At 39.3% G+C, this 18,381-nt stretch overlaps 1 protein-coding gene across 1 annotated transcript in view; it reads right to left on the reverse strand.

Moving 5' to 3' along the window:
- Window positions 1-622: 622 nt before the first annotated feature.
- Window positions 623-18,381, reverse strand: part of ANKRD31 (ankyrin repeat domain 31) — a 313,751-nt gene continuing 295,992 nt past the window's right edge. The window contains exon 3 of the mRNA XM_044063955.1: window positions 623-913. Within this exon, the coding sequence (XP_043919890.1) occupies window positions 756-913 (158 nt within the window). The 3' untranslated portion in view covers window positions 623-755. The remainder of the gene's footprint in view (window positions 914-18,381) is intronic.

Here is an 18,381-nt window from a genome sequence, read left to right on the forward strand (position 1 = left end):
AATAATGTAACTGATCAAGGAAAAAGTCCAAATATATCAACTAGGAACAAAGAACATATTACTGAAATAATATATTTTCAGGGTTAGATGGTATTATTATGAAATTAGTACATGTATACATGAATCCGCAGTGGTGCAGCGGTAGCATTGTTGCCTCATTGCAAGAGTATCTCCTGTTCGATTCTCGGCTAGAGTGCGGGGAGCGCCTTCTGTGTGGAGTCTGTATGTCCTCCCTGCAGTTGGGTGTGCGTTCGAAAGACATGTATAAATGGGTATGCCTTCAATGAAGGGTGAACGTCGAGCTGGCACCTCGGCATTCGTGAAAATCTACTGCTAATCATTAACGGACCAGAGTTCTGCTGTGGCGACCCCTAACCGGGAAAACCGAAAGACAAAGAAGAAGATATGGCGCGCATACATAATAATTGTGCAGAAAATGAAAACAGCTTTCTACAGGCATTTTGACATATTAGATTTAAGAACTGCACAACACAACAATACTGGTCTTGAAGCTCTTTTGAAGGAATATAGTCTGTGAACTGTGTGTTAAAGATGAACTTCAGCATAAAATGAAGATAACAAAATACTGAGCTTAAGCACTAAAGAATGTTATCTATTTTTTGCCTTCAATTCACAAGTTTAAATACAGAGAATGCAAATACTTGTAAATACAGAAGACAGAATCAGTCTTAACATACAGAAAGCGTTACACTGATTACAGTCGTTTAATACCAAGCATGCATTTATGTGATAACTTAAATAATGAAATCGAATTCTTCACATTCCATGTAGAACTTCCAGTACTTTTCCATTATGTGACATGGCAGCATCTCTTCATTCCTAATCAAAAGGATTTCAGTAATATGCGGAGGATTTCCAGAGCTTTTCATTACTTTAAACTGACCAAGTGTTTCTGAAAAAATAAATTAAAATAAAAAGAAACTGAGGCAACTGGTATATTAGAGAGTGAAAATAAAAGACAGATCTTTATGAAGCAACATAAAAAAACTCATAAACTATGAACTGTATTAGGTAGGTAGGTAATACGGCCCTTTAAATGCATATTACAGAAGCATTGATGCCAGTGGCAGAAATTGTTGTCACATGTAGTACACAACCATTAGGTAATACTATTCTTTCTTTTAGAGCAGTTGCACCCTTGTTCTCCTTTTTAATCTTCACATTTTCTTTCCCTAATAATTACTTTTCACTTACATCTATCACAGCTTTATTTAAAGCCATGTTTAGTTTAAGCATCTGCTAGCAACAATTTTCATGCAGTCTCTTATCATCCAAATTAATGCCTCTTACACTGTTACTCAAGTTTCATGTCTGATATTTTGAATCCTATATCCTAAATCTTCATTCTTCAGACCTACTGCATAACAATTTAAATGATCTCTCATTTTATTTAGTGTTCTAGGAACCATCTGTTTTTTTAATTGCCTTACTAAATGCAAAAATATAGGGAAGGAGTGATTGAGAGGGTTCAAAATGTGCAGTGCAAAACAGCATGGGTACTGGCCAAGCAGAGGGTGCAAGCAATTAAAAGACAGCCTTTGAACATACAGTGGATGTAAAATGTGTAAACACCCCTGCTGATATGCCAGTTTTTGTGATATAAAAAATGAGACCACAATAAATCATTTCAAACCTTTTCCCACCTTGAATGTGACCTATAACATGTACAATTCAATTGAAAAACAAAAAAAAAAATCTGTTAGGGGAAAAAATAAAAAATGTACAATAAGCTGGTTGCATAAGTGTGCACACTCTTAAACTAATACTTTGTTGAAGCACCTTTTGATATAATTACAACATTCAGTCTAACTGGGTACTCATCTGCCATCAATTAAAAAGACTATGATTAACCCCAAATAAAATTCAGCTGTCCTGGTAGGATTTTCCTGACATTTACTCAGTTGCCTGCTATAGCAAAAGCCATGGTTCACAGAGAACTTATAAAGCATCAAAAGGATCTTATTGTTGAAAGGTATCAGTCAGGAGAAGGGTACAAAAAAATTTCCACAGCATTGGGTATACCATGGAACACAGTGAAGACAATCATCAAAAAGTGGAGAAAATATGGGACAACAGTGATATTGCAAAGAACTGGACATCCCTCCAAAATTGATGAAAAGACAAGACGAAAACTGGTTAGGGAAGCTGCCAAGAGACCTACAGCAACAGTGAAGGAGGTGCAGGAATTTCTGGCAAGTATTGGTTGTGTACTACATTTGACAACAATCTCCTGTATATGTCTGGGCTATGGGGTAGGGTTGCAAGACGGAATCCTTTTCTTACACGGAGAAACCTCCAGGCCCGGCTAAAATTTGCAAAACAATACACGTCTCCCAAAAGCATGTAGGAAAATGTGCAATGGTCTGATGAGACTAAGGTTGAACTTTTTGGCCACAATTCTAAAAAGTGCATTTGGTGCAAAAACAACACTTTGCATCACCAAAAGAACACCATCCCCACGGTGAAGCATGGTGGTGGCAGTATCGTGCTTTGGTTGCTTTTCTTCAGCTGGAACTGGGGCTTTAGTTAAGGTGGAGGGAATTATGAACAGTTCAAAATATCGGTCACTTTTGGCCCAAATCCTTCAGGTGTCTGCTAGAAAGCTGAAGATGAAGAGGAAGTTCACATTTCAACACAACAATGACCCCAAGCATACATTCAAATCAACAAAAGAATGGCTTCACCAAAAGACAATTAAAGTTTTGGAATGGCCCAGCCAGAGTCCAGACCTAAATCTAATAGAAAACCTGTGGGGTGATCAGAATAGGGCTGTGCACAAGAGATGTTCTTGCAATCTGACAGATTTAGAGTGCTTTTGCAAGGAAGAGTGGGCAAATATTGCCAAGTCAAGATGTGCCATGCTGATAGACTCCTACTCAAAAAGACAGAATGCTGTAATTAAATCAAAAGGTGCTTCAACAAAGTATTAGTTTAAGGGTGTGCACACTTATGCAACTAGCTTACTGTACGTTTTTTATTTTTTATATTTTTTCCCTAACAGATTTTTTGTTTTTCAATTGAATTCTACAGGTTATAGGTGAAATTAAAGGTGGGAAAAGTTTTGAAATGATTTATTGTGGTCCCATTTTTTTATATCACAAACCCCTGGCATTTTAACAGGGGTGTGTACATTTTTTATATCCACTGTACCTCTCAACCCCTTAGTGCAAGAAATCTGGACAAAGCCTAAAATAATGGGGAGACAGCAGCCCACAAATATGGACAGATTTTAAATATTGCTCTTATAAAATTAGAAAGTTGTTAAAATAACCAGATTTGTGTTAGCATGCATGTTTTAAAGGATATGAAGTTTGAAACTCAAATGTATGTAATTAATTAGTGACTTCAATCCTCAATGATTTGTCTGAAATCCACAAATTTTATAAGGAACAGACCAAAAATATGAGGAAAAATCTGGACCTTCTGTGAAAATCTGGACAGTCGAATGAAAGTGCAATTATCGAATCTGTGTGAATTATAGAACATGCAAATGGGCTAATAATGACATGCAAATGAACAACACTGAACATGCCGGTGCAAAAAGCTAGCATGGCAGAGCGATTCAGAGATATAATAAATGGTGTGCTGGATGCCTGCACTCTGCAGTTTGAGTGCCATGGTTTTTAGAGTACATAACAGAACCCTTATTAGTCATAGCAACAACAGTAGCTCAGCAGCTTGTGTTAGTAGCCACCCAAACAGCAAGTACTAGTAATGTTGTGCATCATCGCCACCAGCATAATGTAGGCAGTCACTCCCATATCATCATGTGACTGAGCAGTAGTCCACTGATTGCTTCAGATTAAACAGGAATACAATGTGGGACTTAGTTGAACTGTATCAGCCATGACTAAAATCTAGAGGCATGCATGGTATGTCCATTCCTGTGGACACAAAGTTATTTGTAGTGTTGACCATCCAGGCTACAAGGACCTTATAGCAACCTATCAGGGATAGGACAGGTGTACTGCAGGCCACTGGCTCATAAATATCTGTAGTGTGTACCATGAATAAACAACATGATCCTGCATAAACAGGTGGTGCAAGCTGATGAGGACAGGCCATAACTAACAAAATAGCAGCAGCAAACAGCAGCTATAACAGGACAGAAAGGAGATACAAGAGAAAATAAGGGAGGAGCGGAGCCACAGCCAAGATATGAGTGGCACAATACATTGTAGCAAATGCAAAGCAGCAACTCATCCACAACTAGTACCCATGATGCAAACTACAAAGAATAATATGAAGCATGTTGAAACACTCAGACTATATAGGATACTGCAAGATCTGGCCACACAGTGCATCAGACATCTGCAAACCCACAATGGATATGGGGTGGGCACAGTATAGTCATCATCATTTGCACAGATGGGAGGATACAGTGACAGGCAACTGCAGCATTACAACGTGGGGTAGGGTTACAGTAGGTGAATGCAATAATCTTGTACTCTTAAAGGCTGTTGAGTATCAGGGATTGCATCGTTCAGTGATGAGTCTGTAGTTTCACTATGTTACTGCTGACTGTGCACTGTGTTGGCTAGGCATGACAGGGCTGGACTATAGGAACTAGTTTGGTTATCATGAGGAGGCAGGTTCAGGCACTTAGGCAGCAAGACATTTCCCTGTGGTACATTTGACTGTGGACATATGGCTGAAGTGACAGTCAGTTGCAGAGAAATATGATTACAATGGTGTGGGTCAACAACAGTCATAGCCACTCCATTTCATGCACATATATATTATAGCAGTAGTAAATGGAATACTAATCTTGTATATCACCTATGGACAGACAGGTAGTAGGTGCCAGGCCTGCACCCACTTCACGTGATATGAAGGACCAGGTCTCGTGCATAGACAGTGACTCCAAAAACTCCTCAATCTCTGTCAGCTGGTTCAAGGTTGATGATTCATTCCCTGTATTGGTCCTGTCCACCTCTATCTCCCAAGCCTTCTACTTTGCATGGGACAGCATACTAGCAACCTTTCCTTCATACCCGTTGCAAGCACCTGTTATGGTCTCCCATGGTATTCACATCCCACCCTATGCCCTGCCATATCTGCTTTCTGACCTGCTTGTCTGCACCACCTTTGGACAGTATGCATGTCATGCTGCCTCCTCTGGGTGGCCATACTCATACCTGCACACCTACAGACAAAAACATGTCACCGAGTGGGTGTGTGCGCTTGTCTATATCATGTATGTGTTACTGTCCACAGCCTCCTCCACTGTATCCACCAAAATATTTCTTGTAATTACCATTTTGCCCTCATATACTGCACTGTACCCTGCAAGTATATACAGCCATGACAACCCCATGGCCAAATGCTCGGCAGAGGGCTTTTGTGACACCGCAGTATCCCATGCAATGACCTATGGCCAATGTGTTCCCCTCCACAGGCATACATAGCTGTGCTCATGTGATTGTATGGCGGCCATACATGTGACATGTGTGGGTACCTCTACAAAGGCACATTTTATATGCATGTGTGCTTTATTGCCACCACTGCATTTACCATGTCAGAGGTGGAAAACTCCTGTGTAGCCAACTCTTACATATGTATGTTTGTTTCATTTACACAAACAACTATAACTGCACTCTCTCTTAACCCTGACAGGCACCATAGACATTGCAGGGATGCAACAGCTATGCTACCAGTCGCTTCTATTTCCTTCTGTCTATAATGCTTCACATACACAGCACTTTCACAGTCCAATAAATTCTGTTTGCATGTTTCAGTGTTTTGCGCAAGCTGACATTAACACTACATACTGCTAACATAGGATACTTATCATGGTGGGAATACTAATGAAGACAGATAATACTGATGTTTGTGAATCACTTATACTGAGCTAGTCATACTTACAATTCAAGTCATGCACACTGATTATGTTAAGCATGAGGCATGTGAGGTCTATACCCATCCAACAGGTCAGGCAGTGTGTGCTAACACACCATGATGCTAAGCTACATTGTACCTTGACCCAGCAACATGCATCTGTGTAAAGAGGTCTGCCATATTGTTTTTCAAGTCCACTTACTGACTGGCTAGGGACAGGGGAAATTTCCTGTTCTTGCACAGGGATTTTAAACAGCACTTGCTTGGCGGTATTATGACCCTAATAAAATGGATGATGTCTAGTTCAACCTGGCATAGGTGCTGCCTGATGTTCAGAGAAGCAATGCATGCATCACTGTGATGACCTGAGGCACCACCACCCTTACCTGCTTTACCAGTGGGAGGAAGGGGTTCAGGAGATGCACTCAGAAATATACTGTAAGTACTTTTTTTTAGCCATTTATCCCCCACCGTGTTATGTGTGGTCCACTTATGCTTAACAGTACTTCCTTTGATTTACATCTGCTAAAGAGTAGTGTTTAATATACAGTGGAATGCCATAGAAGGCATGAACATACCTCCAGGTAGTGGGGTGTGTATAGGTTGCCTGACCTTCCAGTGTACAACTGCAATGCTGTACATATCATCTGTGTGTCCTGTTATTTTCATACCAATGCCAAACTGCATCCTAGTGTTTTTCCCATAAGCAGGTCCAGCTGAAGTAGAGGAGATGGCAAGTCTCATTCTGAGCAAGCCATTGTGGCTGCTGCTGGATCGTCAGGGTCTACTGTGTCTGCATCAAAGAAGGGTGGTAAAAGCTCCTCTGCTGAAGGTGATTCTGTGACACCTTTTCTTTAAGCCTCTCTGGACACAGGTGAAGCCTCCTCTTTTGAAGGTGGACAGTGGGTGACAAATGAGGTAGCACAGCACCAGGTGCAGTGGCTGATGACTGATGTGGTTCACCTGCAGCTGGAAGCCCACATCATTAATAGAGTACATTTTAGAGCTAAAGGGTGAGTCTCTGATCCAGTGGGCCCTGATCACCAGAACTTCAAAGGAGTAACCAGCACAAACACTGGCCATCCAGGTGTCTAATGCCTGGTGATTTTGCCTCTTGTCTAGTAGTCTGGCATCATGGCATGCCAGCAGCAACCCTATCACATTCACAGTGTTACTCCTCCCCTCCTTGGCACTACCTCTGCCTTTTGCATTGCCTCACCCCCCCCACACACACACGCACACATTACCACTCATTTACCCTGTGTCTGTGTTTGTCCATCCACTTTCTATCTCAACTTTTTATGTTAATCACCACTTTCTATATGTGTCTCTGTTCAGTGTCTGAGTATCCACACCTGCTACATGCTCTTATCCCTCCATCCCACCCCAAGTCATTCTGAATTACTTCTGAGATATACCCTTCCTTTTAAATAAGTAAAATGGAATCATTCCACTTAAAAATACTCATTACTCTGCCTTCCCTTCATCTCTTCCATATTGTTTACCCTTACATTCTTTCCTCTTCTTGTCCTACTCCATTTTCTACCTTTTTAGGTATGCCTTTTTCTCCTCATTTACATGATAAACAAGTTGGTCGCTTTGGGGTGCAGACCCACGCTATTGTTCCTGTTTGGTGCTGTGCTCTGCTAAGCTGCCTCACTGATGGCTGTGTGCCAAGGGTTTGTGCTGGAAGCTATGGCAACATGTGGAACTGCACATACTGCTTTAAGTACAGATGTAGCATTTTGTTATGATGGCAGGCATGTCACCTATCCAAGTTATGATAGCATTACTGCTCTGATATCCTGCTATAGCACTGTGCTGTTACCACTGCCCATATGCTTTCTTGTGTAGCCTTTTGCTTGGATGCTTGCATTATCCCTTCTTGTTACATTCCTAATTAGCTTTGGTTGCTTTGCACAACAAATTCCCTCAGTTTTAGCAATGCATAGGCTACTACATATCTGTATGAATCCCAGCCCTTGTTTTCAAAGAGTTTCTTTGCGCATGTACTAAGGAATTTAAACTTAAAATTGTATTCCAAATTTAAATATACTATTCATGGGCACAGATAGACTGCGGTGGTGTTGCTGCGGTAGCGTTGTCGCCTCACAGTAAGACGTTGTCCTGTTCGATTCTCAGCTAGAGCGTCTTCTGTGTGGAGACATGCGTGAATGGGATGTGTGGAGACATGCGTGAATGGGCTTACCTTCGCTGAAGGTTGTGCATCAGAGCCGGCAACTCGGCAAGTAAAAATCTACTGCCAATCATTAGCGGACCGGAGTTCCGCTGTGGCAACCCCTAACCAGGAAAACCCGAAAGACACAACAACAACAACATTCATGGGCCCAGATCCAGCTATTATAAGGCAGCCATCATTCTATTATATGATGTTGATTTTGTTCTTGGTTCTTTAACTTAAAACAATGATACACTAGTCATGTTCACTCTTTTGGAAAAAATAGCCAGTAGTACATTAATTTAATAATCCAAAGAAAAAGCCTAAATTTTAAGCTCCTCAACTCAATAATCTCTGCTACTATCTTTTCTACAGATCTCCATGCTGAGTGACCAGTAACATGAGCCTTTCACTGTTGATGCATGCCATCATTTACATAAACAATTTAAAAGCTACTGAACTTTAACCCTTTAAGGCTGAGGACTGAATTACTTCAGACCAGGTAGCAGTGCCACTGTGCCAGATACTGAGATAAATGAAAATGATGCATTTACTGTAACGGTGGACTGGGATGAGCAAGTTCATTGTTTCATCAACAAAAGACTCCAGCTGAACACCTTTAGTTAGCTTATTATCTGAACCGTTCAGAAACTCCTAGCCCTTTCCATTGTACTCATAATGCTCTTCAAACTAACTTTCTCTCCAGAACTTTGTTATGTCATGAAATGTTAAGATGGAGAAGAAATAAACAAATTAATCACTAACATCCTCTACATCATGTCAGCAATGAGGCAAGGGGAAGGAAGGTGTAAATGTTATTGAGGACAGACCTGTTCATCCAAATCTGTCATTATAATGAGTAAGTATCTTTTGTATCTGATATGAAAAGGTCCTTCCTTGTCAACAGTAGGGCACAGTTCCAAACTTACCATCCTGGGTAGTCACCTTCATGGAAATATACCCCCCAAATAACTGTAGCAGTGAAGGAAGATTATGCTGTAAAGATCACATCCAGACTGTAATGTCTTGTGAAAGATTTCAGTGAAGACTGTATATATGCTGCACAAATATCAATTAAGGACACATATTTCAACAATGCTTGGGAGGTAAATATTGCCCTTGCTGAATGAGCTGTAGACATAGAAAGCAAACATTTACTGTGTTTCTCTTAACAGAATTTAATGCAATCAGTTGACCATCTAAATAAACTAGTTTTATAAACTTTATAAGCAAATTTCTTTATAGATGAGGGAAAAACAACTGTCATTCCTGATATCGTAGTTCTGTCCACATGGCATCTGAGCTGTCTGTACACATCTATACAATGCACCAAATATTCATATTTGCCAGATTAATTAAGAAAAAATATAAGCATACTGACAGACTGATATTTGTCATAAATGATAGCTAAGTTCACAGTGATACTCTTAATTGTTGTGGAAAATTGTTTATGGAGAACTGACACATAATGCTTGCAACACAGGGGCTCTTCATGCTGAAGTAATGACCAATACAAACAGTGTTTGCAATAGTGAATGATTTAACCCAACTGTAAAAATTACTGCAAAAATGAGTATCTCCAAAACAAAGTGCAAATCCCACACAGGGACAGAATCATTGGTAGCAAGCAGGATAACAAAGTACTTCTAAGAAAAGCTTTATATATATTTTCAAAGACACCAATGACACAGAATTAGAACTTTGATGAAATTCAGACAAGGCAGCAACGTGTGCCTTAACTGAAGAATAGCTGAATCTTGACACAATCTGAGAGAGACACTTTAGCTGTGGTGGTACTGGAGTTGACAAAGGATTCAAACCTTAAGAAGTATCCCATATAGAAAAATACATCCATTTACTCTTGTACATTTTTCAAGTACTGGATTCTCAGAGCAGAGGTGACTATTTGGAATGCCTGGGCAGGATATAAGGACTCCTTAGCCAACATACCTCTAAGATGTCCCCAGTTTTGTAGAATGGCTCTAATTTTGTCTCATATTTTTACCGTCTCTTGTAAAATTTTTGATTTTTCTGGTAAATTACTAAGGATTATGGTTAGTCAATAAAGACAGACATTAGAATTTCTTATTCTCTACTTTTCAAAAACACAATTTCATATAAAATATGTTCTATTAACTTTTTAAGTGAATTAGAGTAATATTTAAAACTGTCTCTGATTTTGGATGTTTTCCCTTATTACTTCAAGTTTGACCAGAATTCTTTACAAAAGAAGTTGACAGAAATGTTAACCAATATTAGAACTAAAGAAACCATGCAGTTAGACACAAGGAGTGAGTGAATACCTCTCAACTATCCTAGGTTTTACAGAATTTCCAGATTTTTGCTTCATATTTTTGGTATATTCCTCATAAAATGTGTAGTTTTCTGGCAAACTATTGAGGAATGGAGTCACTAAATAATGACAGACATCTGAGCTTCAGACTTCACAGCCTTCAGAAAAAGCATGCTAACAGAAAACCTATTTTATCAACTTTTTAAGTTTATAATAACAATATTTAAAATCTGTCCTTGATTTTGGGCCTTTTTCCCCCCTATTATTTTTGGATTTGTCCAGATTTCTTGTGCTAAGAAGTTGAGAGATAAGAGTGAAGGTGTGAGCAAGGTTAGCCAGATAGTTGAATAAGGGGAGTTCTGAAGGACCATAGACATACAGGTTTGTCCAGATGCCTATGGCAAAAAAGGGCTATGAGAATGACTGAAATTGTTCTGCCCAGCTTTCTGTATGAATTTCATGAGATGAAATGGAGGAAAGCATAAAGGAGTCATGAAGACCATTTCTGGATGAGATAATCATCAGAACATTCCAACAGTGGAGAAATGATGGAAAAAGATGTTGCTGCACTTCGTGCTAGTCAGGAATCAAAAGAAGTTGCAGCAAGTTGTACCTCAGTGAAGAAAGAGCTTCTACACTAATGAAGGGCTGAAGGACTATACACGAGGCACTAGCAAGCCACAGCTGAAACAAATTGCTAGAGAACTACCTTACCAAGGAATTTGACCAGCAATCAAAAAGTTTAACACTCGACACAGCCTATTCCTATAATGTAACTGCTACTAAACAGAGGGGAGAGGAGTGAGCTCCCATCTTCTTGTTTATATATCAAATCACTGCATGTTTTCAGTGTGGATGACTAAAAGACCTTTAGGCAGCGAGTCCTGAAAAGTCTGCAGTGTAAGAAATACTGTTCTCCTTTCTAGAATACCAAGCTGCAGACTGTCTTGTCTGTGGGCATACACCTTGCAATTCCCCTCCACCCTATAGCAGAAGCACACAGGGGTGGAGACTAGGAATGGAATGCCCACAGTTAGGCTTGAAGTGTGAAGTTAGCATTTCAAATGCAGCTTACAAGCACTGGAAAATTTTATGTGGTGCTGAGTCACAGAATATACTAATTAGGATAACAAAACTGAAAGTTCACTGCGCAATCTTTTCTGGGGAACCATGTATATCACTGCTGCTATGAGACCCAGTGCTATCAGACATAGTAAGCTGTGAATCCTCAAGAATAAACAGTTTGAAGTACCAGGTTTGTAATGGAAGGATCTTGTCTAAGGGAAGAAATGTTCTGCAGGGCTGTGTTTAGATTGCAGCCACTTCATTTCGGCATCTATCAGGAATCCAGCTGGGACATTTTTGGTATTATTTTGCTCCATGTCTGCCAACCATCAAGCCTTCTCTCTATCATGCAGAACTCAGTATAATGGAGGGACTGACATCCAGGCAGCCACGAGGTTACACTGTGCTCTTACCATTAATGACAGCATTTTAATTTTTATGGCCTAAACCCTCCTCATAGTTTTAAGCTGAGTACTCATGCCACTGTAAAGAATGCCTTTGTCCCTCTGTCCTCCTATGCATGTTCGCTCCTCCATTTGCACTAATAAAAGCTACCATTACTAACTTTTGGTGGCCAAGCCTACAGATTCTTCACAATGGTTTCCTGCATAGTTATGAGTCTCCACACTCCAGCTGAGGCTCTATCTTTGGTGTAGCAAAGCAAGCCAGGAAGGTACTACCATCCCACCTCCAGAATGGCATGTCCATCCTCCCTCCCTGAGTTGTCAAGTGTCTGAGCTACTAGTTGAATGCAGGTCTACTTGGCCATAGTCAAGGCTTTATCCCCTTGCAACCAATGCAGGCTCATCCTGCTGGGTTTTTGTTGTGTTCACCATAATTGCAAAAGACTGCAAGAGATGAAGAAGAGACTCACAACCCAAAATCAGTCTGTCACATGTTGAAGCAGCTGGAAGCATGTTGTTCAGGTAAGGAAACACATTCACCCCCCTTGCAGCCTCTAGCTCACTACAACTCCAGACATGCATTTCGTGAACACCGTCAAGGCTACAATGAGACTGAATAGCAAGGATCCAGAACTGATAACAACTGGTGCCAACTCAGACGTGCCCATGTGGACTCCTTGGCAATTTCCATTTGGAATTAAGTGTCCTAGGTGGTGAAAGAGTACATCTAATCTGCTCCCATCAAATTTTGAAGAGTGGACTGCTCTATTACAATCCAAAAGGTTTCTTTAAGGATAAATTCACTTAAGCTGTTCAAACAGAGTATAGGTCTGAGGTTTTCTGCATTTCTAGATGATTGCAAGAACATAGAGTAATGCTTTCTGGTGTGTGGAACTCTTGGATGGCTCTTTTATGAGGTTTACTATCTCTTTTCCTCCTACACTCTTTTGACAAGATGAGACATCTGGCAAACGCAGAGAGTGGGGTGGGTATTTATCACAACTGGATAGCCTCGGAATATCTCCTGTCCTTCCTAACTTGTCCTGTCTGATGGCCAGTCATGTATACATATGAAGGGATAGATGACTGCTACCTTCCCCTGTTTCTGAGCTGCAGACCATTATGAAAGCTACTATAGCCATGATAGTTCCTTCCAGATATCTGTTTTGCTGCTGTTGGCCATAATAAAACTATAGCTGATAAAGGCTCCACTGCATTCTTGTAGAGGTGCACTGGAGAACTTACAACATAACAAAAGTACGAGACAGAGTCTTATCCTGTTGTTTCATCCTCTCCAGGTAATTCTTAACTGACAGGCTAAACAGAACAAACCAATCAATACGAGCATTGGTAAAGGTCATCCCAGTGTCCTCAATGAAGTTTGTCAGCTGCATCCAAGTGTGATGGTGAAAAGCTGTGCCAGCACCTGCTGCCCTAGTTGTACCATTCACATAACTGTGTGTGAGACAATTGGTAAGTTTAGCAAGAGATGACGCAGTTAACATAAGAGACAGCAAGTTAAGCTTAAACTGTCTCTCTGCAACTCCACCAGTGCTTGACTTGTTTCATCAACCAGCTCTCACTGAAACACTAATATTTATTTATTTCCAGTTTGATTACCGGGGAGGTCCACCGGGCTCAAGGATCCCATTTTTAGTGGAGGCACGGGGAGAAAAGCTTCATAAACACAGTAACAATAAGCAATAAAATATTATTACATATCCATAATACACAGTAACAATAAGCAAAAAAGTTGTATTACATAGTAAAACTTAGTAGGGTACAATCAGAAAAAGTGGAAAAATGTGAGAACGACAGTTTACCATCCTCAAGAAAAGCATAAGGAAAGCCTATGACTCTCAATTCCTTACCTAGAGGTTGGACAGCAGGCGGTTGGTGCACATGAGACTTTTAAATGTCTGCCCCAGCAACAACTGAGTTAGGTTTGTGAGTTTCTATCTAGCAGATCCAATCTTTAGGAGGCTGGAAGATCTTGTCTACCTTTCTCAGGACATGTGCCACAATATTACGGATTTCTCATGTAGCTTTAACAACCAGCTGTATAACTTTGTCAAAAAAGAGAGTACCTGGAACTTCCAAGATGGCTGCGCAGTGAGCAACAGCTTAATTCTAGCTCTCCCAGTGTGAAAACAGAAACTCAGCAGAGATCAGTGTCAGAGCCATGGACTAAAACTAAATATCAAGAAATGCATAACAGTATTCTTTGGGAAGTCATCCATCTCTGGTAACTATCATATTGACAACACACCCCTGAAAGGATACTTTTCTCATTGGGTAAAATTCACAGATTAAACTAATGCATGGCTCACAGTGAGAGCTGTTGTCAGTACAACTGCAATTTGAGATGGTATTTAGCTAAAACCTTTGAAACTTCCTTCAGGCACTCTTCCCCATCCTCTCACTGAAAAGTGATCATGCTCAGAAAGGGAAACCTGAAATGTAAACAAAGGCTGAATCATAACAAGAAATCCCTGGGACTGTCTCTTTAAACCTTGCATGTGATATAAATAGGACCTGCTGGAGAGATAGAAATGTATCCCAGACACTACCACGTCTATGGAACAGGATCCCCGTCCATGTGAAGAAGAGTTCCTCCCTAACCCAATTCAAGTGCAACTTGGACAATTGGATAGGAAACCAGAAATTCATCCCTGGTTTGGCACCTATGTCTCTAATGAACACAGATAACCTGTAAATCGTTCATCTCCCAGGCCCATGCTTACACTTATCAAGGGTATCAGAGCTTGTCAGAGATTTGGGATGCATGACTAAGCTTAAAAATTCCCTTGTGGTTGTTAGTGTAGTAAACATCTATGAACCTTTGAACCTATAAGAAGGCCAGTAGACTTGTGTTTATGGGTAAATTTCAGTAACTAGCTAGTAAGTGTACTGCCTGGATGCTAGGAAAAATAAATATAGAGGACCCGGAAAAAATCAGCTACAAAAAGTGAAGAAGAAACACTGACTGGGAAAATTCTGCAGCTGTTCAGCAAATGGAAATGCAACCTCCAGACATGAATTCCAGTGACCTACAGGAAGATATAAGACAACTGCACACAGACCTGGTTAAAATAAACTAAATACTGATGGAGTATATCAACACAAACAACAAAAGCCTGGAAAAAATGGAAGAAGCTTTAAACAAATATTCAGATGAGTTGATAAAGCTGCAAAAATCAGAAGTCGAAATGAAGAAAAGGCTGGCTGAATATGAAGCTGCTCAGGAAGAGATGTTTCAAAAAATAAAAGAATTAGAGGACAGAGCATGTGGGGAAAGCCTGAGACTTTTAGCTATACCAGAGAAACTGGAAGGTACAGACTGCATTAATTTTATGAAAGCAAAAATAAGCAAATGGACTGGTATTCCACAGCAGGAGTTGTTCGTTGAAAGGGCACATCATGTGTATGCCCCAAACTGGCTATGAGAAAGCAACCTAGACCTTTAATAGTAAAGATGCAATCCTACCAGCAGAAGGAGTTGATTTTGACAAAACTGTGGCAGAAGGACAAAGTACTACAAGTGGGAAACAGCAGAGTGTTTGTGGAGAATGATGACTCATTGTACACCAGGCATAAGAGAAGAAAATTTATTCCATTATTCAGAGAATGTTGAGATGCAGGTGTGAGATTCAAACTGATGTACATAGCTGTCTCCAAAGTATTCTTACCTGGAGGGACAAAATAATTTTTTGATGAAGTAAATGGTAAGGAGGAACTAGAAAGGTTTCTCCAGCAAAAAAATGAGCTGTGAAACAGAAAGAGATTCTGTTTCTTGTTCTTCTGGTAATAAAGACCACAGAGAGACTGTACCTGTACATTTTTTTTCCAATATTTCAAGGTAAAATGTTGGTTGAAGTGAAGGAAGGGAGCATGAGAGTTGACTAGAAGAATCGAGAGTACATTGGAAATGAAGCAAAGACAGGATTTGGAAGATGGAGATAAACAGTAATGAAACAAGTAACTTAATATGGGATTATAATGCAATAATTATATGTGTGAAATATGACAGAACAAGAACATCTGGAATATTGGACTTTTTCAGAATTTACTGGACTTGTGGGAGACTCTAAAGCATATGCCCTACTTCATGTCATTAATGTTCAAAAATGCTTTGGGGAGGGGAAGAGGAGGGAGAAAGTTAACTGTAAGTAAAGAAATGTTTTTCTTAAAAGCAATATTTTTTGTGGTGTATGGTTTTCTTTGCATGCTGTAATGTTTTCTCAGTTATTTTAAGTGTTATGGAGATTGTAAAATGGTACTGCTGCTTTTTCATTTCTTTCTCCCTTCTCTCTTTCTTCTTGTTCAGTTTTAAGAAATGTAAGCAATGCATGAAAAAAGAACTGGTTAAAAGAGCATAACAAAAGAAAAAAATAATGTGCTTTTTCTCATTCTTGCATGGGGAAATCACTCGACTAAGGACCTTAGATTGATTTAGTAAGAAGTGTTAAGAGTAAGCAAGCACATGAAAAAGAATACTGAATATTATGAGGCTTTTTCTAGCAAACAAATGTATGCCAGCAGGAATTCTGCAGCCGATCTACATGAGCCTATGAACCTATAAGTTCTGACAATACTTTAACAATCTGATAAAGAGAAACTGGCTGTCTGGTTCTCGTGTTTCCATGGAGACATTCTGATAAAGAGAAACTGGCTACAGTCTGGTGGAGAATGATTGGCTGAAGAAAAATAATGAGAAGAGAAATTGGCTAGGAGATCATGTTCTCTGAAAGCATTCAGGAGTTTTCCCAGCTGGGAGAGCTATAAATAAAAGACAAAACCAATTAGCACTTAGTAGAAGCACAGGCTGCACCATGCACCTTAGCGTGTTTAACCTTTACTTTAGGTTAACTCAAGTCTGTGAATGTGGATGTCAATTTTGGACTTTTGCTCCTATTAGGAGGGTAAAACATTGGAATTTGAAGATGTATATAGTTTTGTGTGTTAGTATTAAGTTAATAAGTTTTAGGGTTTCAGGGGGTATTGGAAGTGTATTTTTGTGTGTTTGTTTGAAGGCTTTCACTAAAACAAAACGTTTTGTAAGATATGATATAGCCTCAAATGGATATGACAAGAAACAACTGTATAAACGTTCATCGTGTCAAACAGTATATGCATGTAACACAAAAGCTGGAACTAGATATTTAACAAAAAGGGTGTTGTACATAAAATGTGGGAATAATAACTTTTTAACGTAATGCTACTTTCTGTAATGTTTTTAAATGTCAACAGTCTCATGGATAAACATAAAAAAGAAAGAGTAGTGAACTATATTAAAAAATGTAGAGTGCAAATAACTATGTTACAGGAGGCACACTTAGAAAGAACTGAATATGTGAATTTAATAAAGAAATGTTTTAAGGATGGTTATTCAGTGGAATACCAGGGACAAAGGAAAATAGCACTACTTATATTAATTGCAAGACCAGCTCCAATAGTGATAGAAGAGGATAAAAAAGACAATAATGCCAGTTTGTAGTGCTAAGGGGCTACTGACAAGGGAGGAGGATTACACTGGCATGTATTTATATTCCATCTAAAACTGCTATAATGGAGCTTACGGAAATTCTGGGAAAAATAATCAGTTTTCATCAAGGAATATTACTTATAGGTGGGGATTGGAATGTGATTTGCAATAGTGAATATGTGCCTGGGGCCCCAAAAGGGAAAGTATAACAAATAAGGGTAGATTTTTGAAACAAATTATGAAGATATTTGGCATGGAATATGTGAATTCAGTAATAGGAGTTCAGAGTGAATTTACATATTATTCCCCAAGATATAAAAACTGGGCTAGGCTTGACAGAATTTAAATTTCACAGAAACGTGCATTTAATTGAAGGTCTTGATAGCCAATAATAACTAAAATAAAACACAGGGTAATGAAATAAAAATGAGACACTGGCCCTTTTCCACCTATCTGTTGAAAACAGAGGCATTTAAGAAATGAGTAGTGGAGATTATTCAGGAGCTATTAGAGAGGACAGAGATTCCTTCTGAAAATAGAGCTAGGGAGAGGGATAAAATTAAGGTAGAGTTTAAAACTAGGGTGGAAATAAAAGAAATGGTGCTATGGTTAATAAGTAACAATAATTATTTAGAGGTACTGACAAATGTTAAAGTATTACAGAACAGGGGGAATCTCAAAGAACAAGAAGAGGGTCAACTGCAGAATGATAAGCAGAAAATAAGTGATTATCTTGATAATATGCATGGGTTTAGAAAGATTGCTGCTATGCAATTGTTTTTTGATAACAGTAGAGCACAAAAACGTTTAGCACAATGACTCAGGCAACAGAAAGTAAAAAGGGCTGTCACCAAGCTTAGGGAATCTATAACAAGGAAGGTAACAAGAGATTTTGTAGCGGTGTTAGAAATATTTTGGAAATTCTATGAAAGTCAGTATTAAGCACATAAATATGGAAATCAAGAAAAGATACAAATGGAAATATTTATGGAAGAATTAAATATGCTAAGGTTACAGGTAGATAAGGCTCAATAACTAATGGTTAGGATAGGAGGAGATTAGATAAAAATTGTGATGTATAACCAGTCTACAGGAA

This window comes from Protopterus annectens, chromosome 2.part2 (genome assembly GCF_019279795.1).
Source record: "Protopterus annectens isolate FY-2018-M chromosome 2.part2, PAN1.0, whole genome shotgun sequence".
NCBI classification, from domain to species: Eukaryota; Metazoa; Chordata; order Ceratodontiformes; family Protopteridae; genus Protopterus; species Protopterus annectens.